Source organism: Cetorhinus maximus, chromosome 18 (assembly GCF_964194155.1).
Source record: "Cetorhinus maximus chromosome 18, sCetMax3.hap1.1, whole genome shotgun sequence".
Classification (NCBI taxonomy): domain Eukaryota; kingdom Metazoa; phylum Chordata; class Chondrichthyes; order Lamniformes; family Cetorhinidae; genus Cetorhinus; species Cetorhinus maximus.
This window is the reverse complement of record NC_135896.1, coordinates 96,360,582-96,387,144: the sequence shown is the minus strand read 5'-3', so window position 1 is coordinate 96,387,144 and position 26,563 is coordinate 96,360,582. Positions and strand designations below refer to the sequence as shown.

The following is a 26,563-nucleotide window of genomic DNA, read 5'->3' as shown; positions in this document are numbered from 1 at the left end:
ATGTAAATACATTAGAAGCAGTTCAGGGAAGGTTTACCAGACTAATACCAGGAATGGGCGGGTTGCCTTATGAGGAAAGGTTGGACAGGCTAGGCTTGTATTCACTGGAGTTTAGAAGGGTAAGAGGCAACTTGATTGAAACAAATGAGATCCTGAGGGGTCTTGACAGGGTGGATGTGGAGAGGATGTTTCCCCTTGTGGGGCAATCTAAAACTAGGGGTCACTGTTTAAAAATAAGGAGTCGCCCATTTAAAACAGAGATGAGAAGAATTTTTTTCTCTCAGAAAGACGTGAGTCTTTGGAACTCTCTTCCTCAGAAGGCAGTGGAAGCAGAGTCTGAATATGTTTAAGGTAGAGGCAGATAGATTGTTGATTAACAAGGGGGTGTAAGGTTATTGGGGGTAGGCAGGAATGTGGAGTTGAGATTACAATCAGATCAGACATGATTGTTTGGCTGCGTTATGAACACATGTTCCTTAATCATTTCCAGCCATGTATAAGAGTCTATCCACAGCCAACTGGAGGAACAGCACCTCATCTTCGACTAGGAACTTTACAGCCTTTGGACTTAACATTGAGTTCAACAATTTCAGACCATGAACTTTCTCCTCCCTCTTGACTCCTTTTTTAATCCAATTTTTATTTTTAATTTTATTTTTCATCTATCTGTCTGTCTGTCTGCTGTGTCTCTCTATCTATCTATCTCTCCATCTATCTATCTATCCATCTCTCCATCTCCCCATCTCTCCATCAATTTATCTAATCTATCTATCTAATCAATATCTATTTTTATATTTAGTGATTTGTTCATTTTTAAAATCCTTTTCCCCAAACTCCCCCTCCTCCCGCAGGGCCATCTGTCAGTCGTTTATATGTTTTGCTTTCACAAGCGCTGACCCTTGTTCTGATATTAACACCTTCTGCTATCTTACCTTTCTGCCTCTATCAGCGCCTTCTTTACTCTTCACCATTAATGGTCCCTTTGCCTTGTGTCCATGACATCTTTGCCAATCTCTCCTTATAGCCTCGACTCTGGCAACCCCTATGTTCAAGTTAGCTACTGGATGCCTCGCAGCTAATGGCACAGCTTTGCACTTCCTACTTGTTGCTGAGAGGCAACAGAACTGGCTTCCTTTTGCAGATAGGTATATCAGGGCTTGGAAATGTCAAAGGCATCTCTTTGTGGCACCATTCTCAAGATTGCATAGAGGCTTCAGCTCAGAAACAGGCCATTCAGCCCAACTGGGCTATGCCTGTGTTTATGCTCTGCACAAGCCTATGTAATCTAGATAATGATGCCCAGGTATCAGGACCCCAGCTGTAGCATTGATCGCACAGGCAGAATAAGGAAGGTGGATCTCAAAGCCAAACATCAATCTCTGTATAGTGTGGGCTACCACCAAGGGACACACAAAGAAAGAACTCCTTCAGGTTATCTCAAAATTATTTATGGGGAGTGGTTTACAACCATAGCAAATACACTATTCCCTGGCTGAAATGGTATTGGATGAAAGAAACTAGGAAGATTGGCGGGCACTCAAGTCAGACAACCTGCACCTGCCATTATGCCTTTGACATGTGAATGCCCTGACATACCCATCCGCAAAGGGAAATCAGTACTTCTGCCTCTCAACGGCAAGTAGGACGTGCAAAGCTCTGCCGTTTGCTGCCAGGCAACCTGCAGCCAACTGGTCAATGGCTGTGTTTAAACTCTTCATGTGCCTCCTCCCAGGCTACTTCATCCGCCTCTATTAGCATTTCTTCCTATTTCTTCTCCCTCATGTATTTTTCTAGATTCCCCTTAAATACATCCATGCTATTCAAACAGTCACTTGGTAGTACAGAACTTGAATATTGCTGAAAAGGGAGAGATGTTGCCGAAGCGTTTTGTTTTGCACACATCAAGACAAATGCAAGAATGCCAAACTTCAAACGATCCTGGGTAATTCAACAAAGGCACAAGGGTTGTACATATTCCTTTTGTTTGCAGAGAACGGATCCTTGTATGTGAATGCATGTTGCTTCTAGCAGGTGTAAATGAGCCATGTTACAAGCTTAACTGATTATTTTAAATTTGTTGTTAGTGTAGCTATTAGTGCAGCCAGGATTGTCCAGCAAGTGCTGCCCAATTGCAGAATCACTTCTAACAATAGACATTTTGTTTAAGGCTGAATATGGTCAAGCCTTGCGCCTTTTTTGAATTACCCAGAAGTTTATAGCTCCCTTTTGCTTTCTTCATGGCAACGCCTCAGCCAATCAGACTCAGCTTGCCAACCAATCAGCACCCTTTTCTCCTGTGGTATAAATAGTTGTGATCGTTTGAAATTTGGCATTCTTGCATTTGTCCTGATGAGTGCAAGATGAAAAGCTTCAGCAACATGCCCTCCTTTTCAGCAATATCCATGCTATTTACTTAAACAGCTTCACGTGGTAGCAAGTTTCACATTCTAATGATTCTCTGGGTAAAGAAGTTTCTCCTGAATTTCTTATTAGATCTGTTAGTAATTATCTTAGATTTATGACCAGAACCCCTGGATTTTGGACTCCCGACATCTATTCTACCAAACCTCTTTGGAATTTTTAAAGTCCCAGTCCATAGATATAACCGGCTGCATTTTTATCCTTGAGGCAAGTAGCGGGAGTTGGGAAAATTCTCAGAGATGGTGTCAGGAATACAGGAATCGAGTCCCAGCCACCATTATAAAGGGCTGCAGAGTCATCCCAGCTGAGTGAAAATCCAGCCCAGCATCTCAGCTCTTAGACGGCGTCTTCTGGTCCTGCCAGCAGTGGGGAGCTTGGCGGGCGGAGAAGCTTAATTTGGCGCGAGGCCAAAAATCAGTTTCCCAATGGCGGGATGAACTTTATGAATCATATTCTCAGGATGTTTAAGGCGGATTAAAGGTGGGTCGAGCTTCCCGGCGAATAATGTGGGGAAGTCCTTTTTCTGCATTAGCATGTCACGCATGCTGAATAAAAGGCCACCTCGCCGGAATTAAGTTCCCCATCCAAATTAAGTTCCCCGCCAGCGGGAAAGCAGAACATTCACTTTTATGACTGCGCATAAGTGGCGTGCACTCGGGGAGGTAGACTTCTTCCATGATTAACGGCGAGTGGCCACTGCATTGTCCTCTTTGGGGAGTGTCTGTAGATGCCAGCCTATGCTTGAGACCGAGTGGTGGCAGTGCAAGTTGCATGGAAGATGACCGGGGAAGGGAGGCAGGCTTACCGGGCAAGGGTGGAGCAGTGGCCGGGCAAAGCTGGAAGGGGTATTCCGGCTGCCTGGGTGCCCTTTAAACATGGCACCCGGAGCCACGAGGTAATGGCGAGGACAAGAGCTTCCTGCCTGCCCTCGCTGCGGGAATTGGCGAGCTCCTCGTGGATGCATGTGCAATGAGCTGAACAGCGCGCGGTCAACCATCCCGCTGCCCAGTGGAAATCACTCTCACTTCCAAACCAGCTATCGAACCCCAGATGCCAGAGCGGAAGATTCTGGCTCTTGTTATAGATTCTTTATTTATGCAACATATCCTGCTCATTTTCTTCAGTTATTTCCTTTATTATCTGCTGCCATGTTTTTACTTTTTCATGCAGAAAATTCATGGGGTTACTAAGGTGGGTGGCTATTCGTCCCCTCAGTTCATGGAGTGTCACACCGGAGAGCTTCATTAGTAAATCTCAAGGCGTGTTATCTGTAACTCTCTATTTGACTGGTGTCCTATCTTCATCTGCTAATTCCTCAGCAATCAGATTGCAATGCTTTTAATAGTTGCTGCAGCAAAGCTGCAAAATCCCTAGCAGGTGTCAAAAGACACAATCTGTTGTGAGAGCAATGGCACTGATCGCATTTGGAAGATAGGCTGCTCATGAATTTGAGACAGGAACAGCTGTATATGATAAATCTGTCGGATTAGCCACATTACACAGTTTCTTCCCAAATTATACCCCCACCTAAAATTACTACCTTTCTTCACAAAGGTACGTGCAACTGGAAAGTTGTCAATGAATCTCAACACTCCGTTAGTTAATACGCGGCAAAGTTAAGGGAGATGATGGGGTAGTGGTAATGTCACTGGACTAATAATCCACAGGTGAATGTCCTGGGGATATGGTTTCAAATCCCAGTTTAGCAGCTGTTGGAATTTAAATTCTATACAGGAGTAAAGCTGTCTTGCTGCAATTGTATTGAGTCTTGCTGAAACTGCACGTGGAGTGTCGTGTACAATTTTATCCTCATATAAGGAAGGAAATACTTACCTTGGAGTGCAACAGAGGTTCACCAGACTAATCGCTGGATGGTGGGATTGTGTTACGGGGACAGATTGAGGAAACTGGGCCTATATTCTCTGGAGTTTCGAAGAATGAGAGTTGATCTCATTGAAACTTACAGAATTCTTACAGGGCGTTACAGGGTCGATGTGGATAGGATGTTTCCCCCTGGCTGGTGAGTCTACAACCAGGGGTTACAGTCTCAGAATACAGACCACGCCATTTAAGACTGAGATGAGGAGGAATTTCTTCACTCAGAGGGTGGTGAACCTTTGGAATTCTCTACCCTGGAGGGCTGTGGTGAGCATTTCAAGACAGAAATCGATAGATTTCTGCATACTAATCGCATCAAACGATATGAGGATAGTGGAGAAAAATATTGTAAGAGGTAAATGATCAGCCATGATCTGTTTGAATGGTGGAGCAAGCTCGATGGGTCGAATGGCCTACCCCTGTTCCTTTATTCCTAAGTTTAGTTTTGGTTCTGAAGACAAGTCTAACTTGTCAAAGAAAGGTAATTTTGGTACTTTCCCGTAAATCATAGAGTAGCATTCAAACAGCTCTTTCCATCCATCACATCTGTGCCAGTATTTCACTCCACATGGACCCAAGCCTAATTCTGGGCGCCTGCTAGCTCCTCTTACTGTTCAATATTCCTCTATTCCAAGAAACTATCTAATTCAAGTATAAAATAAATCACAGATTGCGCTTTAGCAATGTTTGCAACATAATTCCTCATGCTTGCTACCCTCTGTGTAAGGAATTATTTTTTTAGCCTCCCATCTTTTTTTTTATCATCCTTAACATTATTGTCTTACTGACAGGTTAAAAACAATTTATCATATTTATCCAATCATAACTCTTCAACGTTGTGATGACCACTATCAAATCATTCTCTGAACGTCTCTGGTCCAATGACAGGTTCTCAAGTTAGCTTCTCTTATCCCTGATGACATCCTAGTGCTGGATCTTGTCCATTGTTTTTATAACTCTCCTGTAAAGAATTTGAGTTAAAGTTGCAAAATATTCGTAGTTATACTGTAATATAATTTGTGAACTATACTTGTGGTCTCACCGTCCTGTGTTCAGCTATGGCAACTACAGTTGCTTGGATATTGTTACCTTTTTTTTGACCTTTGCCCTTTGTTCGATACCAAGATGGCTACCATTCCTCTTTTTGTCTTGTGTCATAGACAGCGACCAATTCTTGGGGAATGCCTCGCCACACTTGCAGCAGCCATGCCGGTGGCTTTCCTTGAGCCTTCTATCAACATACACAACCCACACTCGGTTTTCAATACAAAAACACCTCGAGAACGAATCAGTATGTATCACTGTCTTGAAAAAAAAGCTGCTCTACTGTCAGTTATACTCGTAGGGTTAATTTGAAAAGAAATATGAAACATTGTGTGGTGTTTATGCACTAAATAGTCTCAATGGTGCTGATAAGTTCAGAATGTATTTAATCATATTGAAAACTAATTGGCAGTGTACGTTTACAGAATTTTGTGCCTGATTAAATGTCAAACATTTGCATTGCAACATGTTTGTTCCTCTCAGCTGCCAACATCACTTCCTTGTTTCCACAAAACAATGGGTGGGATTTCCTTCTCATATCCTGCCTCAAATTGATGGCTTGTGGCTGACTGGCCCTCCCCTGCCCGTTGCATGCAGAAAGGATGTGGGGGCCCTGGTGCCTAACAGGTTTTCCTGGTGTCCACCTGTTTTACCACCAGGGTTCTAGGCTGACATGTGGAATGTGGCTCAGGACCCCTGGGGGAGAAAGAGGGCCTCCAGTTTGACTGCCACTGGCCTACCTGCATAGGCCTCACTCTACGACCTACCCTTTTAAGTGAGCAGCAGCTTGCTTCTGATGCTGCAGCAAGGATTCCACTGTCGCATTGCTGGGATTCTGCAGCCACGAATGCTGGCAGGCTCTTCTCTCGATGGCAGGAATCCTACTGGAAGCCCAGCATGCAAGGAAGATATACCTTGACCTGGGAAACCGAATTGGGGCTAGGGCGATTGGAGATAGGAAGACACCAAGTCTTGCACGATCGAACATTCCTGCTGGGAGGAGGATTTGGCCCAATGGTTTCAGGACAATGTTGTCCAGTTTTCAAAATCGGAGAAATATTTACAGGCAACACGACAGTATGCTGGGATTTAACAAAAGATAACTGAGGTAATGTCAGGTGGAGACTCTGTATACCTGTAGATTGTAGAGCTATTAGCCCCGAATTCTGCAATCAGTGGTGAAAGAACTTCTGTTCGCCCTGCTGACTGCTGTCCACAAAACCTTTGAGGATCTCTAAGTGTAGACTTGTTCTAATCTACTATCTGACCCAGTGTTAGGCTTTCCTGTGCAGGAGTCTATGATGTGTGGGAGCAGGGCGAGAAACAGCGAGGTTCTTTGACCAATCAGGCTGAAAATTCCTCAGTGAGGTATACAGGGCATGATTTCAACTGACTGTAAAACCCCACTCAGATACACAGAATTAAAATCAAGCCTTATATCAGGAAATAGAAATTAAATTATTTTTTTGTCTTAATTCTCCTTTATTGCAAGATCAACCTACTGAGCGACAGTAGCTGAACCCACGAGTGGTTTACTTCTCTGTAAATTCCAATGCGTTTCTTCCAATGTGGAAAAGAAAGAAAGTTAGATGGTTTTAGATTTTTTTAAAAATGTGAACGACGCTCGCTCTTGCGGAATTAATTCGGGCCGATTGCAGACTGAACTGTACTTCCACCTCACCAATAGCTCTGAAAATCTCTTGGCAATGGGTAAATGGGGCAGATCCCAGTATAAGTGAATCCTTGTCTCTTCTTGGCCTTTGGACCTGGGGAAATGATCACCACAAAGGTTACGAAAATTAGAAAAATTGTTGCAATTGTCAATCTCCGTACCAGTCAGAAATGTGAAAAGATATAAGTTAATCTATGCCAGGAATTGTCCTTTGATGAAATCAACAGCCTTTTCTACACATACTAGAGTTGCTACACGATCAAGTACTACTCTCAAAACACTCATCAAGGCAAGTGAATTGGGATAATAAATAGCCCTGAACACTTCACCTTTTACCAACCCTTGAATTATTGTACACTTTAACAAAATTATGCGAACAGAATACAGGCAAAATCTTGTTGAGGTGTTGGGGGGTGTCGCTTGCCAACTGGAGAGCCAGTGAGAAACCTGCGCTGCCTCTTGGGCAGGCCTGCTGAGCCGCAAGCCAATCAGGCAGTGGCGAGGCTGGCAACGGGCCTTCCCTTGGAATCAAGACTCCGAGAAACTCTCGCAAGAGCTGCCAGCCAATCAGAAGCCATCAGCTCTTGGGCTCGGTCGTGCCACATGGATTGCCATGGCTGTTGCCAGGAGAATATCCACTAGAATCCTCACTGAACCAAATTGGCTCTGGATAACCCAACGCCTCAAATAAAAAATTTCTCATCCTCTACCCTCCCTAACTCTGTGATCCCCCAAGCCTTGAATCCCCTTTGTAACTCTCTGCTTCCCTAACGCTAACTTCTTGTGCACCCCTCCCTCACTTTGCCTCTTCACTGTCAGCTGTTACCCGTATATTGGAATTCCCTCCCTAAACTCTGCTGCCACTAGAGAGCAGCTGACTCTCGCTGTATGCCTGAAAATGTCCATCACATGACATCTTGCCTCCAACCGCCCCACCCAGTCGAACAGCCTTTTTTTTCTAAATCCAATATTTTCATAACGAAAAAACATAAGTGCCCAAAGAAAATTCACCAATGACTTTCCACCAAGATGATTCACAGCAATGTCCAGGAAATTAGTCTTTAAACTTTCAAGACTCTGGGAAAAATTCACCTCTATTTCCTTCAGGAGCCTGTTTAAAAACCACCTCTTTGGCCAAACTTTTTCACCTCTCTTAATAGCTCATCCTTTGTCAGAGGGTTCATTTTTTAATATGCCTCTGTCAAGGACCTTAAAGTTTCTATGTAACTGCAAGTTATTGCTGTTGAATATTCTTTCTTTCAATAGTTGTATTTTTTTTCACTCACACTGAATGCAGTATATATGAAGGGAAAGGATAACACTTTGTTTGCTTTGCTAGTTCTAGGCTTGCCAGACACTGTCGAGGAAGTATGCCCGGAGATGCCTCAGCTAGAGGTGTTAATAAAGGATATCAATGACATGGCAGAGTCTGGGGCCAGATACACTGAGATACCTCATATAATTGAAGTTATTTTGCCCATGTTGTGTAATTACCTGTCGTATTGGTGGGAAAGAGGCCCTGAGAACAATCCTGGTGGGAATTGCTGTACTGTAGTCACTTCTGAACAGCTTAGTGTGATCTTGGGCAATATCCTGAAAATTTTGAACAATAACCTGGGCATTGATGATGCTTCCTGGATGAAGAGACTTGCAGGTAAGAATATAATATAGTTTTGAAGAATATAAGGATATAATATAGTTTTGAAGAACATAAGGATATAATATAGTTTTGAAGAATTAAGGATATAATATAGTTTTGAAGAATTAAGGATATAATATGGTTTTGAAGAATTAAGGATATAATATGGTTTTGAAGAATTAAGGATATAATATAGTTTTGAAGAATTAAGGATATAATATAGTTTTGAAGAATTAAGGATATAATATAGTTTTGAAGAATTAAGGATATAATATAGTTTTGAAGAATTAAGGATATAATATGGTTTTGAAGAATATAATGATATAATATAGTTTTGAAGAATTAAGGATATAATATAGTTTTGAAGAATTAAGGATATAATATAGTTTTGAAGAATTAAGGATATAATATAGTTTTGAAGAATTAAGGATATAATATAGTTTTGAAGAATTAAGGATATAATATAGTTTTGAAGAATTAAGGATATAATATAGTTTTGAAGAATATAATGATATAATATAGTTTTGAAGAATTAAGGATATAATATAGTTTTGAAGCCCCCCTTTAAATATATTAATTTCCCTCAAGACTTTTCTATATCTTTCTATACATCCTTTCTTTACGTTCATTGAAGCAATAGATCTATTCTGCTTTGATGTAATCTATATATCTATGTAGCTATCATTTGCTGGATATTAAATATTGACCAGTTTATATAAAATGTCACTTAATAGTGGAAGAGTATAATTTTACTGCCACTTTTAAATTGACACAAAGTGAATTTGACTGCACACACATCTTGATCTGACTTCTGAGTACATCAGAGAGAAAGAAAGCCTTTGACATAACGACTTTCCAATCCTCAGACCATCCCACAACACTGATAAATTTAGGAGCATAAGAACGGGGGTAGGCCATTCAGCCCCATGAGCCTGTTCCTCCATTGAGCTAGATCATGGTCAATCTGTACCTCAACTTCATTTACCCATCTTTACCTCATATCCCTTAATATCCTTGCATAACAAAAATCTATCTATCTCAAATTTCGACTATTTCAATTGGCCTAAGCTCAACAGTTTTTTGAGTGAGAGAGTTCCAGATTTCCATTACCCTATGAGTGAAGAAGTGCTTCCTGACATCAGCCCTGAATAATCTAGCTCTAATTTTAAGGTTATGCTCCCTTGTGCTGGACTACCCCACCCTTTCCCTCTATCTGCCCTATTGAAACAGTTAATCATTTTAAACACCTCAGTTAGATTACTGTTCAATCTTCTATGCTCGAGGGAACACAGGCCTAATCTGTGCAACCTCAGAATTTAACCATTTTGGGTCTCGATATCATTTTGATGAATTGGCACTGCAGCCCCTCCAAAGCCAGTGTACCCTCGCTGAGGTTCGGTGCTCAGAAACGAACGCAGTACGAAAGATGAGGTCTGACCAGAGCTTTATACACCTGGAACGTTACTTCCATGCCTTGGTATTCCAGCTCCCCAGTGATAAAGACTAACATTCCATTAAATTTTTTAAAAATGTTTTTGTGTCTGTCCACTAGTTTTAGTGATTTATGTATTTGAGCCCCTAAATCTTTCCACTCCTGCACAGTCTCCAGCTCCTTACCAGTTAGAAAGTATTCCGATCCATCTTTGATAGGCCTCAAGAACGACTTTTGAAGTATGGTCTCTTCTGTTTGGTATGCAAACAAAGCAGCCAATCTACATGAAAATAACAATAGGATAATTGACCAGTAATTTTAGTTTTTGATTTTGTAGGTTTAAGAACAAATTTTGGCCAGGATATTGGGAGAACACCCTCTATTTTAGTAGTACCGTTGGATTTTTTTGTGCCAACCCAAAGGGTTTTGGTTTAACATTTCAGCCGAAAGACAGCACCTCTCGAAATGCTCCCTCAATACAAGTGTCAGCCTAGATTACGCGCTCAAGTCCAGGAGTGTGGCTTGCAGCCACAACCTGCTGCCTCAGAAGTATAAGTGTGACCACTGAGACAAGGCTGTCACTTCCACTAAAGTCAAACACTGTCAGACCCTGAACCCTCACAACACTTTGAATTGGCGCATGTTGGAATATAATTCCTGACTGGTGCAAAAAGCAAAAAGTCTTAGGAGGGGCATTGACCCGCTTAGGAAGCTTTGGAATTTTGCATAAAACCAGCATTATTGTGTAGTTTGCAGTATAACTCTGGTCTATCAGTTACACATCAGACTGAACCCAGCAGCTGCAGTACAGTCTACACGTCTGAAACATGTATTGGACTGGAAAGATCTGTGGTGTTTAATTAGATCATCAGTCAGCCTAGATTAAAATTCAGAGCAGTGGGCATACAACAGGAAGAGCGGATCTATTCAGGGAATTATTCAACATAATGCCTTGATGTTCCATTTGCCCTGGGAAGGCCACAAAGAGCTTGTTCTTTCTGCTATCGTTGCACCAATCAACTGACCTCACCCCAGTAATCAAAGTCAGATCATGTGGTATTTACGTTTTCCTCCTCATGCATCAGGACCAATGGAGGGTTTAAATTAACCTGATGACAAGACTAGAAGAAAGAGGTTTTAGTGTGTGGTAGGGATGGGATCGGGAGATGGAAGGGATCAAAAATTGTGCGAGAGAAAAATTAGCGGGAGGTCAGGACCATGAAGATAAAAGAGTTAAAAACTTTCCCACAGGCTCATCTTGTATGCGCCAAGATTTTGTGGTGGGAGTTAAACAACTGAAAGTTTGCTCACTCTGTGTAGTCCAGCCACATTATCGGGAGCAGGCCCAATTACCATAACCAAAAGTGCTCTAATCAATGTTGTACACATTGTGACTCTCAGTGTGTTATGTGTTGGACAACTGTGTATCCACGCTAGGCAGTGGGTGTGAAGCAGGCTTGATGCATCCAGCTGTATGTGGAGTTGAGCACCCAACGTACATCCATCATTAGATCACTAACCCCATGTTGCCGTACCACATTAACTAACCGTTTCTTTTTATATTCTCCAGTGTATGCTCAGCCAATCATTAGCAAAGCTAAACCTGAACTTCTGAAAAACCAATTCATACCAACCCTGGAGAAACTGAAGAAGAAATCAATAAAGGTTGTACTAGAGGAAGAACAAATGAAAGCAGAAGTCAAGTCAGATACCCAGGAGGCTGAGCTGCTAATTCTGGATGAGTTTGCTGTCCTCTGCCGAGATCTCTATTCTTTCTACCCAATTTTGATCCGCTACGTAGATTACAACAGGCAAGATTACCAATATGATTCTTAGGCGACGTGTTCCTGTGCAAACTGTTTACTTTTTTGGCGATGTTGTTTGGAACTGTAGCAGACAGTCAACACAGCAGATTTTGCTTGATTATAAAACATTTCACTTGATATGCAGTAGGTGAGGATAGCAGGATCAGTGACTTATTATGGTCAGTGATAAGGCCCAGATGATGACCACCAGGGTTAAGTAGTGGAGTGTATCCAACCTCTCTAGAACCTTCAAGAGGGAAAGCATTTATGGAATGGAGAGAATCATTAGCAAAGCAAAATACAAGATATTAAAACTAAATTAGACCTATGTTTGTTCTAGTTTGAATATCAGAGTACGTGTGGTGACATGAATTTGGAAAATCTATTTTGCCTTTACTGAGATGCAAAGACTAAGATTGCAGCCCTAGATTGTTCAATACATCATGTTTTTTTTTATGTAAGCGATGAGATTAAAACTGAATTGGTTTTTCTCGAGGTTATTTTACTGCTGTTTTTAGAAATTTTGGAGTTTTTTAGCAGCAGGATGTAAACAGTCTGTTCCATGCTTTTTTCTTCCAGGGCAAGATGGCTAAAGGAACCAGATGCAGATGCTGACGAGCTTTTCCATATGGTGGGGGAGATTTTCATCCTGTGGTGTAAATCACACGTAAGGAATTAATTTACAAAGTCATCTAAAAACAAACTTAAATACACCAAAGTGAAAGAACTCTTCACTTTAGAGAAGAGTTTTCAGGTTTTGGAGCATTGAGTTTTATTAGAGCTGCTCTTAGTTGGCATTCCCACGTCCTGCTCCTCGTGATCTTTGTTTGCCACGATATCAGGGTTTATTAATTTGCTCTTGCCTGCTCAGTATCAATGACCACGCCAGAAATTGATCTCTCACTTTCTACACACCTTGGCCAGGATTTTACATGCATCAGGCTGGGCTCAGTGGGAGCTGGCGGGGGGCAGTCAGGGAGCCAATCGGCTCTGCGCCACGATTTCACGCAAGTGGGCCAATTGTGTGGATCGCGAGCGGTAGCACTGAGCGCTGCCTGTGCGGGCTGGGGGGGTGGGGGGGGAGGAGGGAGAGTGGGCCTGGTGCGCAGTTTGTGCATGCGCGTGAAAGAGCACTTCAGTCTCCCCGAGCTTCAGCTCCGTGCCTCAGGGAGATTGAGGCGCTTTTTAAAAAAAAATTATTAAAGACATAAAAAATGTAATGAAGCGTGTCCTCTCATGTGACTGTGCCACATGAGATGGGACATGTTTTTTAATGTCAAAGGAAAGTTTTTATTTAATTTGTATTAGCTTTAGGAAACCTCAGCCCGCTCGTGGATAAGGTTTCCTAAAAAGTGTAAAGGCCCTTTTCACCCGCCCACCAACCGTTAGGTTGGACGGGCAGTGGAAATTTGAAGTTAGTTAGTTCATTAATAGCCTTTAATAGGCCTTTCAATTATCGGCGGGCGTGCAGCTGACTCCGGTGAATGAAATATCGCGAGACAGCGTGATGACATCGGGACGCACGCCCGACATCACCGTGCCTCATATTACTTTCCGGCGTGTCGGGCGTGCACCCACACGCCGAATTTAAATTCTGCCCCTTGAGGTTCTGATGAAAGGTCATTGACCGGAAACATTAGCTACATTCCACCCTCCACAAGTGCTGCCTATTTCCAGCATTTTCTCTTCCAGGTTTCCAGCATCTGCAGTTTTTTTTGTTTTTAATGTGCTCCTCAGAGCTTCTTAGGGACATTTGTCTGCCAAAGTCCTTTGTAGCAGTATATTTCTTAAAGAGGAGACGATTAGACTAATGTAATTTAAGCATTTTCAGTGATAGCTTTTTTAAAAATTCATTCATGGTATGCGGGTGTCGCTGGCAAAGCCAGCATTTGTTGCCCATCCCTAATTGCCCTAGAACTGAGTGGCTTGCCAGGGCACTCAGAGGGTAGTTAAAAGTCAACCACATTACTGTGGACCTGGAGTCACATGGAGGCCAGACAAGGTAAGAATGGCCAACTTCCTTCCCTAAAGGGCATTGACATTAGTGAACCAGGTGGGTTGTTCCTGACAACCAAGAATAGTTTCATGGTCACCATTACTGAGACTTGCTTTCAATTCCAGATTTCACTATTGAATTTTAAATGCCACCAGCTACTGTGGTGGGATTTGAACCCATGTCCCCAGAGCATTAGCCTGGGTCTCTGGATCACTTGTCTAACAACATTACCACTATGCCACCATCCACTCAGCCTGCCCTGTAGACAAGGACTGGTGTGAGCAGGTTGTAGACATGGATGACTGAGGAAAGCGCATGGAAATGCTTATGAACCAATTATTGAATGAGGTTATTGGACAGAACACAATGAGCGTTGTGAGATTATCAACTCAGAAACATTCACAGCTAGCAGAGTAGAGCTGTATAATAGAGAGTTATTGTGTGTAACTTTCTCCCAATACAAATATCTGTTTTACAGAATTTCAAGCGGGAGGAACAGAACTTTGTGGTTCAGAATGAAATCAACAACATGGCTTTCCTGATAGCAGATAATAAGAGCAAGATGTCCAAGGTAAATGTCAATAACTTGTTGCTTAACTTGCATGATATATACACTGGACATAATACAGTACGTATTTCGCAGATGGACTTTTACAATGTCATGATATGGTTGCCAAGTGTTTATTAAGAAACTATGGAAAATTGAGTTAAGCATAACTGTGGCAATAAGATTGGTTTCCAGAAATTCTCTCAGAGTGGAATACGTCCATTTAACGCTACCATGACTCACTGTAGTCAAAGCTTTGATGTGAAGTTATTTGTTCTGTGTCATAATAAGAGACAAGCTAATGATCTGTTTATATTAATACAAATGTTGGCAAGAGAAAGGTAATAAAAACTGAGCATCTGGTTTATCGGACTGCTAAGCCAACACCAGCAATTTAATTATTGTTCAAATTAGGGTTGAATCGGATAAAAAAAAAATATGGCTTCTTAAGTGATGTACCAAAGCTCAGATGTTGGGGTGGCAGTGGGTGGGGGAGGGGCAGCACTCTCCCCCCCCCCACCCCTGTTAGAAAGACATGGGCCCGGATTTTCCAGCCTCGCCGTGGCGGTGACCAGCCAAACGTCCATTGACTTTCGGCGGGACCGGAAGATTCCGGTGGTGGGCGGAGCCGGAAAATCTCGGCCATGGCCTGTGTTGCACTGATCCATGAAGATAAGGCGGTGCATGGGACATTGTAGTTGGGCATAACCCCCAAGCAAGAAAGGGAAAAAATTTGTCAGGACTTACCAGTCCCGACGGCCCTGTTAGAAAGTGCATTTGCGAACATTGGGTGAGTGCAGGATCAGTCTTCTAGCACCCTCCATGTTTGAATAGCCATCAGTATTCTCAGGGCTTATATGGGGAAAAGAGCCTCTTAGCTTTGTACGGAAAGTTGCAGGGACCCATCCGACCTTATCCCAGCATGAGCTAGAACCTTCAGTTCCATCCGGAAGAAAGTTGATGTGCGTCAACTGAAGTTTATAAAAAGAGAGCTATCAGTGTTAGCAATATTAATTTGGTGTGCAGAATATCATCCTTAGTCAGGAGCTCATTAATTAGTATCAAAGTAATGTTCGGGGTTCTTAAGGAGGTTGTTTCCTTCATCTGTTAATGGGAAACTGACTTCAGAGCATTGCATGTTCACTAAATGTTGCTGAAAGAACATTGTGGTTTGCTGCTTTTTATAGATAATAAATGTTAATGGATACTAAATGAAATAGCTTCCAGGCTTTAAATTTCAAAGAATATACAAATGTGTTCATAGGAAACAAAATGTTTGTATTTACGAACCAAACTTAATTAAGGTCGCCTACTAGATTTTCAGCAGGACCAGAAGATCCCAGTGGCGGGCGGAGCCCAAAAAATCCCGGCCATGGCCAGTGTTGCACTGAACCATGTAGATAAGGCAGTACATGGGACATTGTAGTTGGACAGGCCAGTGACTTGTCATTCAGATTGAGATCAGAGATAAGTATTGATAGTAAGTAGCTGTTTCTATGTCAGAGCAGCAACAGGTATTAGTAAAAGTAAATTTCATTTTACAGTTGCTTGGTGGTACAGAACTTTAATATTGCTGAACAGAAAGCCATGTTGCTGAAGCTTTTCATCTTGCACTCATCCGGACAAATGCAGGAATTCCAAATTTCAAACAACAATTTATATGACAGAAGAAAAGAAGCTTGGGAAGCGTCTAGTTCCCCATTGCTTCCTCCATGGCAATACTTCAACCAACCAGAGTTGACTTGCCAACCAATAAGTACCCTTTTCTGCTATAGTATAAATTGTTACCATCATTTGAAATTTGGCATTCTTGTGTTTGTCCTGATGGGTGCAAGATGAAAAACTAAAGTAACATGTCTCTCTTTTCAGCAATATTTCCTTTTATCTTTTGGTCTGAGATCAAATCTGTAAATGGACAGAGTAAAAGCCTTCCCTGTCACTAATTAGACAATCTCAGTCCAATTCCTTATATGGCTTCACAGTACCAGTTTCCCTAAATTAGTTCAAAATTGGCAATCTTACTGAGAGAGGCCCTAAGGATTGCAGGCACAGTGAATGAAAAAATAAACACTAACTCAGACATTAATGCTTCTGTGGTTGGGGTTAAGACGTGTTGTTGTAGGATCTTTTTTTCTGCTCATATCCTGTCCTATATCTGACCTGGAAATGGTGTAGGTGCAAAAATGGAAAATCTAATTTCCAAAAGCTGACATTGTCACCTCTTATACACAGGAAGGTCACCAGAATGGGAACTGTATTATAAATCGTTCACTTAGAGTCTCACCCGTTAACTTATGCATTAATTTCCAACAGTAATACATGATTGATACACAATTAACTGACAAGGTGACACTCTTAATCTCTTTTTGCTTTTAACACAGATCAATAATAAAGTTAAAATGTGTGAAATGTTTTTCTATTAATTGTTTTAATTATTTAATGTTTTAACTTATTACTAACGTTCTCGTGTTTATTTTTCTTCTTCAAAGCAGTGTATACAAGTTGACCATAAGGTCAGAGTACATGATTGTGTTATCATGCAAATAGCTCCACAACTGGCTTAGCAATTTCAGTTGTTTTATAAAATGATCACATTCACATGCAGGTCCCTGCATACTGTGCTATGCTCATTGTCTGAAACCCCTGCAAAAGGCTAATTGCGCTTGTCATAAATCATACAGCTATCAAGAAGAATGTGCCGTAAACAACAACAATATAGCTTTCAAAGCGTAGCTTCTACGCAAATTATATATATAGAAACTAATAGATCGACAGCAAGTAACAAGGCAGTAAATTCAATCAAGCAGTTTGTTTATTAATGAATGAGATTGAATTACTGCCTTAAAGTCAATGGTTTATTTATTGCACTTTGTGAACTGTTCCATGGTAAATGAAACAGTAATACTTTTAATAAAACGGGAGCTGAAGCCATCTAATATCACCTGACTGGTGTTGTAGTAATACCAGTTCTTCAATTTTTCCAGAAAATACGTTGTGCATTGCATGTTGTACAGTACATGTTATAAAGCTGGGGAACACTAATGAAGAAAATAAATACTGGGTTTAACCCTTTACTTAAAGCTAGAAGCAATGGTGCGAGTAAAATAGAATATGGGTTATTGTACTGTTCTAAAGTGATGACATTAGCTCGATGACATGCTGAAAATTCCATCGAATCACATCATCAGGGTGGCAGGAAATTTGAGATTTCATGGGATCTGACTGGTGTGCCCTTCTAGATACCATTGTGAGCTTGAAGACCCATTGAGGCATTGGGAGTCCGGCGAGAGAGGAGAGACTGAACAAAAAAGCCGGGGTTAGGTGGTTTAACTCAATTTACCTGATGGGAACTGGGCAAAGGTGCGATTAAAATAGCCATCTATCCACACCCATCTTTAACTGGGCCTCCCTCTTAGGCACAAGAAGCACTTGCCTCATGAATAGCAAGAGCCTCATTAATCATAGAATAATACAATGGGTACAGTGCAGAAGGAGGCCATTCAGCCCGTCATTGTCTGTGCCAGCTCTCTACAAGAGCAATTCAGCTAGTCCCACTCTCTGCCCTTTTTCCCCATAGCCCTGCAGGTAACAATGAGGATAATAGTAACATTATTATGGAGATCTGGAAAAATGAGCAGACACATGGCAGAAGAAATTTAACACAGAGAAGTATGGAGTGTTACATTTTAGTAGGGGTGATGAGGAATGGCAACATAACTAAATGATGCAATTTTTGATGGAGTAAATAAGGAGAAACAATTTCCAGTGGCAAAAAAAGGGGCTGGGGAGCCGAGGGCACCGATCTAATGCAATTTGGAGAAGCGTCAGAAGTGAGATGAGGAGATTCTTCTTTGTGCAGCAAGTTACGATCAGCTAGAATGCAATGCCTGAAAGGCTGGTGTTAGCAGATTCAACAGAAACTTTCAAAAGGGAATTGGATAAATAAACTTGAAGGGAAACATTTGCAAGCTACAGGGAAAAAGCAGGGGAGTGGGACTAGTTGGAGAACTCTACCAAAGATCTAGCACAGGGACAATGGACGAAATGACCTTCTAAACAGTACCAGAAGGAAAAAGCAGTAAAACTGGAGTTCCATTTTGTGGTTATCAGGACCAGCTTGGACCAGCACCAGTCATTTCCAAAGTTTTACTTCTAGGGCAGTAAAACTGGAGTCCCATTTTATGGAATACAAGGCCAGTTTGGACCAGCACCAGTCATTTCCCAAGCTTTATTGGTTTTTCCTTCTGGGTATCAATTTTGCAGTCCTGAGGCATTCAGATAGGTTTCTTCCAGGAAGCAGCTTTAGTGTCAAAATTAACCACTGTTCAAGCAGCTTTCCAAGCAGCTTGGTGGCAATACGTATTTTTAATTGGTTGACAAATTCCACAGTTGGACTTGTTCCTATATAAAGGTATTGCGGGTGCTCATAGCTACAGCAAGCGCTGACTTGAAACAAGAGCATACAGCTAATAGAAACTCAGATAAGATGAGAATTAGTAATATTAAGATAAAAGCTAGTGTGCAGCTAACCTATCATAAGCACAGCTTACCAATACATTCCATTTGTCTTAACATCTTTGTGTTTCTTGCACTGTTGTGTAACATTTATACATGTTTGGTGCTATGTCGTTCTATGGATCATATTCATGATACTATTGTATAGTGTGACAGTATTATCAGTGAAATGCCATCCTTATATTTCATTCTGGCTGAATGAAATTAAATGAAAAATTGCTTTTTAATCAAATAGATAATCGCTCTGTAATTGATATTTTACTTAATTCACACAAAAGACATGCATAATTATATTGCAGCGATCCTTGTGAGTGATACTGTCAGTTGTGCAGTTCCTCAGTTACTTTGATCCATTCCCTTTCGGTATATGTTTAAAGTGGTTGTGCTATCAGTTTATTCTGACAAGCCCCAAATTTGTGTTTACAGAATGATCAGCCATTCCCAATTAAATTACATTATCATCAACCAGTGACGTAATGAAAAGGTCACTTCTTTCAACTCCCTGGCTCAAAGAGACGTTTTATTTCCCACAGTGTTTCCTGACAGTTACACAGAGATACAAACTATGTATAAAAGCTTTCACATTCAGCCTGATGTTTTGAAGTTTCCCGAAAACATTGACGTGTAAAATAAGGCTTCACAGTTTGATTGCTCAATACAGTGATCCATGCAGACCAAGAAATCCCAGGTTGGGTCCATGGCCCATATTGATTTAGCTGCTAACATTTCAACCACTACAGTCAGTATCAGGTGTTATGATGTGGCAGATGATGCGTCCCAGGCGGATCAAATCCACGATTGAAACCTGATCACGCAGTCACAACGATTTTGCAATTTGTATTTTACTTCGGGTTGTGTGCCTTGAATTCAGTAGTAATAAGTTCACCAAGACTTAGAAACTTTTTAAAACTAAGTTAAACATTTATTAACAAAAGAAAAGATTTCAAGCACGTGCATAGGTCTACAAATTACTACTATAATAACTCCTAAAACCCCTAATTAATTTGGCTTATTAAGCGTTACACCCCCGTTATAGCAACAGTAAAAAACAAATAGATTTTAAACAGATTCCAGCCAGTTAACATGATACCCTGGACAATAGAATTCAAAGTGTTTTTTCCCAGCTTCGGTTTCTGTAGATAGCAGCTTAATGCATAACTACTGGAGACCTTCTGGTAGATCTTACAATGCCTTCCTCTCTGACACATAGCCTCTTCTCCTTTATAAATGTTTCTCCCTTTTAATGCAAATTCCATTATTCCCACATGTCTTTGGAACTTCACTTTTCTCATAATATAAATCTTTTCATGGTGCTAATGCTATTAGTAACCTTTGGGGAAAAAAATACACTGCATGGCCTAGCTTCTCTAGGTGTAACATCCTACCATCTCTTTGAAATTCAAACTACCCTGATTTATCAAAAAATGCAAATTCTCCTCACTTCACATTCTAAAACTTCAGCCATGTTTATGTATTTAGCAATTCAAACCTAGCTTCATTTGATGAATCAAAAACCTCCAGACCGTCTGTCTCCAATTCAGTTAAATCCCACACACACAGACACATACAGAGAAACTATCCAAACCCCACTATTAACCTACTTTTACAATAAATCACAATAATATTATGAGAATTATTATACTTGCATGATACAGGCTAGGGAAAGAGGGCGAAACCAGCCAGACATTTCTGGTCGCAATCTCAGTGACTTGGTGTGCACGTGGATATCAAATAAGTGTGAGCTCAATGTTAAAGCACCTTTAGTTAAATATCTTGCAAGCATTCACTGTCTGAACATACTCATGAAGAATAGCTGCTCAGCCAATAGGCTATTGCTGCACGTGGGTCCATGTATTAGCTTGACCCACCATTTGGAGAAGAAAGGAGAGGTTGGAGGGAATAGTGATCCGGCCCCCTTCCATCTACCAAAGATGATGGACACACAGCAAACAAATCCATTTCAGATGGGTGTCTTCATATGCACCTTGCTTGATGATTGAACAGGCCAGTCCTTGAGAGGCAGTTTCTGTCAGGAGTGGAATAGTATAAACAAGCTGAATTTGTATTTTCTAACAGCATTTTGAATTTTATGAACTTCTGGAATTCAGAACACAGGGTACATCTCAGAGCCAGATTGTTAAAATCTTCCTGTTTCCCTAACACATTACCCACGGAATTATCCCTTTTTTAAGTTCCCAATTTTTGAATAGAGTTATGCTGATGTACAATACTATTGCAAAATATCTCATTGTCACAATTTAATTTATTTTAGGCTGAAGGGCAAGGCCAAGAAAGGAAAAAAATAATGCGCAGAGGTGACTACTACTCAATACAGACCTCCCTGATTGTGGCTGCCGTTAAAAAGTTGCTTCCGATTGGTTTAAATATGTGCACTGCAGGAGACCAAGAGTTAATCTCATTGGCCAAACAGAGATACAGCCTGGTAATGTTCCAGTTTTCTCTTTGAATATTGTGTCTTCCAAACTTTATTAACTTTTCATAAGCTTAATCAGTCAGTAGCATCAACAAGGTTGACAGATTATCAAACTTGCATCAAATGTTTTGTTTTGGATTCTGTTTCAGTTTATGTTCATGAAAGTTAAATACTGTTTTTTTTTCCCATCTTTGTACTCAAAATCAATATCAAATATTCATAGAACAGAATTTATTAAATGCAGTTTATAATTTCATCTCATCTAAACAATGTGTCCTAAGTTTACACCATTAATCTAATTATTTACTGAGCTTGGAACTCTTTTGCTTAGTATGTCTTGCTGTAATTTTCTAACCAGAAATAAAGGAAGTGAATATTTTTTTTTTACTGTTGTAGCAAATGATCCCTAGAAATGGAGATAGATTCCTGCAATTAAATCAAAATGTTATAAAAGTACTCATACCGTTTATAAACTGAGCTGACCACAATGTTGGTGCCATTTCAAAAATATGAGAGTGTAATTTAATAATTTGAAATGTATATTTTCATTTTAAACAGTGAATTCATTTGTGGTACTGCAGTATTTTATTGGAATTCTTATAATGTAGTGTTTCTTACAATTGTGTTATTTTGCCAATAGAAAGACACAGATGAAGAAGTTAAAGAATTCCTTACAAGTAACATGCATTTACAGGATAAGGTAATGTTAAAGTGTACATATCTCTGAGGATTGGGTTATAGATGATACCCAGTCTTAATTTCTACATTAATAGTCCTATTTCATTTACAGTTCTAAAATGTTAGTCGGGTTTTGATTTTCAGATACTGCATGTGTATTCCCAACATTTGCTGTTTTTATTCCATCTCCATTTTGCTTGTTAGGTTAACCTACGTCCCTTCATTTTAAAAGAGTTGAAGTCCAATATTTAGTGTAAACATAGCTAGTGTCCTCTTCAAAGAAAAATGAGTCATGTTTCAAAGTCTCTGTCAGTTGTTTTGTTACAATTAGAGCTTTCTCCCAGCAATAAGACAGTTTCCAGCCCACCAACACTTCTGTGAACTGAAACTCACACTTTATTTATTCTTTCATGGGACATGGACATCGCTGGTAAAGCCAGCATTTGTTGCCCATCCCTAATTGCCCTAGAAATGACTTACTAAACCGTTTTAGAGGGCAGTTAAGAATCAATCATATTGCTATGGGTCACACCAGTTAAGTACAGCAGATTTCCTCCCCTAAAGGGCATTCGTGAACCAGGTGGGTTTTTACAACAATTGATGATAGTTGTCATGGTCACCAGCACCGATACTTGAATTTAAATTCCATCAACTGTCGTGGTGAAATTTGAACCTATTTTCCCAGATCTTTAGCCAGGGTCTCTGGATTACTGGTCCAGTAACATTACCACTAAGCCACCATCTCCCCTGTTATGTAAATTGCCTAGCCATCCTCACCAGTACAGGCACAGACTGAGGACCAGACTGAGGCTAATTCTGTTCCTCTTTTGATCGTACAATTGCACCCTGGAAGTAGATTGCAAACTCGAAATAGAGTAGGAATGGGATAGAGGGGAAGATAAATGCAATGGAAGACGTAAACATGGTACTGTGCAGGCACAAACAGGATGATCAACTCCAGGAAACATATTTGCCGTGGGCATGGGACCACAACAGTAAAGGGGGAAAAGAATCAAACCTGGTGATAGAGCAACATCCCCATTTTAGACAGTATTCCCAGCAAGCTGCTGTGCTGGGCACAGGCAGACATGGTAATGCTGCATCTCAACCACTATTATGGCTGAATTCAAAATTAACTCTCTGAATGTCAAGAATCTGAATCACCCAATCAGACAAGCGAGTAAGAATCCTGATTTTCTTCACATCGGGACAGGAAAGCAAGTCATTTCTGCAGGAGTTACATCTCATCACTTCGGACCAGAGCACGTTAACCAGCGGCAGCTACAGCTCATCCCTGAGCTGAGGAGTGGCCTTATCAATTGTCAAGCATTCCCCCCTTCACCCTTGAATGACTACCCCAGAGAGGGTGGCTGCCGTATCCTGATAAAGGATTTATCGGAGAGGGTGTAGCACTATATTCAATGTTCATTGATCACTAACTTCCCCATGGCAACATCCTCCTCATTTTACCCTCACCTTGAAGTCACAATAACTGTGCGAAGAGCTTTAACCCCTTTTTTAATCCAACTTAATTTATTTCCAGCAGCCACAGAGCACCCAATGCAAGCTGGTCAAATTACCGAGGGTTATAGAATGAGCTAAGCCTATCAAGATATATGATGAACCAAGCATCCCACACAGAAGGAGCTTACTCTCTATTAAAGCCAATGCAAAATGCAATGTGGAATAGAATTTCAGAAGCAAGCAATGGCTGCTGTATCATGGTTATTGCCATCTCTGACCATGTAGCTGAGACTCCCCAGCCTACTAACCTACCATGCCACCTCTGGCTCTGTCATCTAAGTGCAGCACTCCCTGGTGAAGTTGAATTCCTGGCCGCTTTGAGGGTGCCGCTGCCCTGATGCACAGAAGGTTTCCTCAATACTTCCCAAAATTATTTTAGGAAATGGACTTCACAAGGAGTTATATCGTTATCTTCCTTGACGCCAGGGATTGTAAACCCTTTGTGGTTATTAAGGAAAGGTCGTGTCAGGTAAACCTTTGAGGAAGCAACAAGGAGGTGTGATGAGGGTGGCATGTTTGATGTAGTCCATGTGGATTTTAGTGAGGCTTTTGGCAAGATCCCACATGGAAGACTAGCCAGAAAAGTAAAATCTGCCAGGATCGAAGGGAATGTAGCAGCTTAGCTCAGAGACAGGAAGAAAGGGTAATGGTTAACGGATGTTTTTGTGACTGAAAGGCTGTTTTCAGTGGGGTTCCACAGGGCTCGGTACCAGGCCCCTTGCTGTATAATTATCAATGATTGAGACTTACAAAGTAGGGTGCGTGATTAAGAAATTTGCAGATGATATAAAAATTGACCATGAGGTTGGTAATGAGGAAGAAGGATATAGCCTGCAGGAATTTATCAATGGACTGGTCAGGTGGGCAGAAAAGTGGCCAATGGAATTGAATCTAGAGAAGTGATGGGACCTGGAGCTTGTTGCCTGAAAGGGTGGTGGAGACAGAAAATCCCACTGCATTTTAGAGGTACTTAGACATGCACTTGATGTGCTGTAACCTACACAATATGGTCTAAGAGCTGGGAAGTATGATTCGGCTGGATAACCGTTTTGCAGCCAACACAAACAAGGCGGACAGAATTGCCCCCTTCTGTTTTGTCAGTTTCTCTGATTCTATGGAGACCTGGAGCAAAGAGGCACTAGAAACTGGACACAGAAGACACTTTGATACAGGCCAGAGGTGAATTGAGCAGCCTATTAGTTGCAGGAACAGAAAACCTCCTCCAGCGTATGTGGGTTAAATACTACAAGCAGCGAGCAGGCCAGGAAATCACCTATCATACGGAACAGAAGTGGCATCATTTAGGAAAACGGGGGATGCTTCCGTTAAAGTTAGCTAGGAATTTGACGTATATCTCACTATGTGCCAAAGAGCCTCTGGCCTCCCACGAGGAAACATCTCATCAACTTGTCATTAGCTTCATAGCCCTGATAGCCTCAGACTGTCGGTTTGCTTGTTTCAAAATGACCAAAAGATAGCTCAAACCTCCTTGGGGAATGTCTCAGAAGACGGGAAATTAAACATGGTTCTTTTTCACAGTAAATTTATGGGGTAGAAATTCTCTGATTTCGAAACAACGCTTGCCCACACTGTCGAGCAGCCAAGCCATTGTTTAAAACTATATAAAATGAGGACAGAATCATTTCCTATTTGATGCAGGAGGAAATCTGCTTTTGTCTCATTCTTATTGCTATTTTATTGTTGCATTAATAATTCTTCAATTTCCCGTGCAGTCTGATGACCCAGCAGTTAGATGGCAGCTTAACTTATATAAAGACATTGCCAGGCCAGAAGAGAGGACGGATCCTCAGAAGGTTGTGGAACGGCTGCAAAAGATTTCAGCCGCTGTTTTTCATTTGGAACAGGTAACCAGAACTCCTAGCAAAGCATTTGCAATCATTAACGTGATTATGTACTAAAGACTGCAATACCGTGTAAAAGAACAAACCTTGCTCTCTTAGCCCAGCATGAATACGGCTGTATGGGATGGAAATTTAACCTTAGGCATGTTGAACCACTACAGATGGTTCCCGCAACTGAAAGCCTGATGATGGAATGTGGATCTCTTGGGTAGTCAGTAAGCTATTATAAAATTACAAGGATTTTTCATTCTTTCATTATTGAACAAAAATTCTTAGTGTTCACTTTTTAATCTATGAGACATCATTTCTTCTATCTCAAAGAATAAAAGGTTTTTCACTTCTGGCTGTATAGAAACTTGCAAGTACCCAGCTGGTGGAATATTGCTTTTATATGCTGAGGGTCATACCTGCCGCTTTTGCTTATTGTTTGACTTCCTATATGCCTTTGAACAATTTGGTAACGGGATAAATGAAAACTGTTGTTTGCCTGATCTCCACATGCAATGGGGCTACAGAACTGGAGTTAACATCTTCAGAGGATTAATGTGCCTTTGGAAGAATAAATTAAATGAAGACAAGTTTGATATTACTCAGTATTAGGCAAATTCAGGGAAAAACATGATTGATTTGCTGGGCATTTCTCAGGATTGTTTCAGAGCAGAAGCTGTTGGAAACCTTTCAGATATGTGAAGCATATCTTTACTGTAGTATTGGATGGTAGATTTTAAAGATTAGACAGTCCCTGTCAGAATGAATAGGTAAGTTCATAGATGCCGGTGTCAGAGATCCAGAGATCTCAGAATATGAACCTGCTGCAATAATTACCTGGCCATAGAGAAAAGAAAAATGTGTCAAGTGCTCTTCGTGGTTCCACGAAGTTGCCTTAGCTTAAGGGAAGAAATCTTAGGTATGTACATGCTCATAAGGTAATTTAATCTATCCAACTCCCTGCTTTTCACTAACTTGTCCATTCAGTATTGACAGTTTCTGTAAAGTCTGCAGGTATAGCATTAAAGTGGCAAAGACCCATCCTAAACTAAGAACAAAATTAAACTCATTGCAATATAACTACAGGTAAACCAAATATAAACCATGGTCAGGATTTTGTTTTCGGGG

The 26,563-nt window shown here is 41.0% G+C and overlaps 1 protein-coding gene across 2 annotated transcripts in view; it reads left to right on the top strand.

Moving 5' to 3' along the window:
• LOC144693381 (ryanodine receptor 3-like) overlaps positions 1-26,563 on the top strand; it is a 337,370-nt gene that overhangs the window by 237,569 nt on the left and 73,238 nt on the right. For both annotated transcript variants that reach the window (XM_078563242.1, XM_078563241.1), the window contains 8 exons: positions 5,460-5,590; positions 8,355-8,669; positions 11,657-11,897; positions 12,471-12,558; positions 14,366-14,458; positions 21,222-21,392; positions 22,024-22,083; positions 25,319-25,450. In XM_078563242.1, coding sequence (XP_078419368.1) covers positions 5,460-5,590; positions 8,355-8,669; positions 11,657-11,897; positions 12,471-12,558; positions 14,366-14,458; positions 21,222-21,392; positions 22,024-22,083; positions 25,319-25,450 — 1,231 coding nt within the window. The remainder of the gene's footprint in view (positions 1-5,459; positions 5,591-8,354; positions 8,670-11,656; positions 11,898-12,470; positions 12,559-14,365; positions 14,459-21,221; positions 21,393-22,023; positions 22,084-25,318; positions 25,451-26,563) is intronic.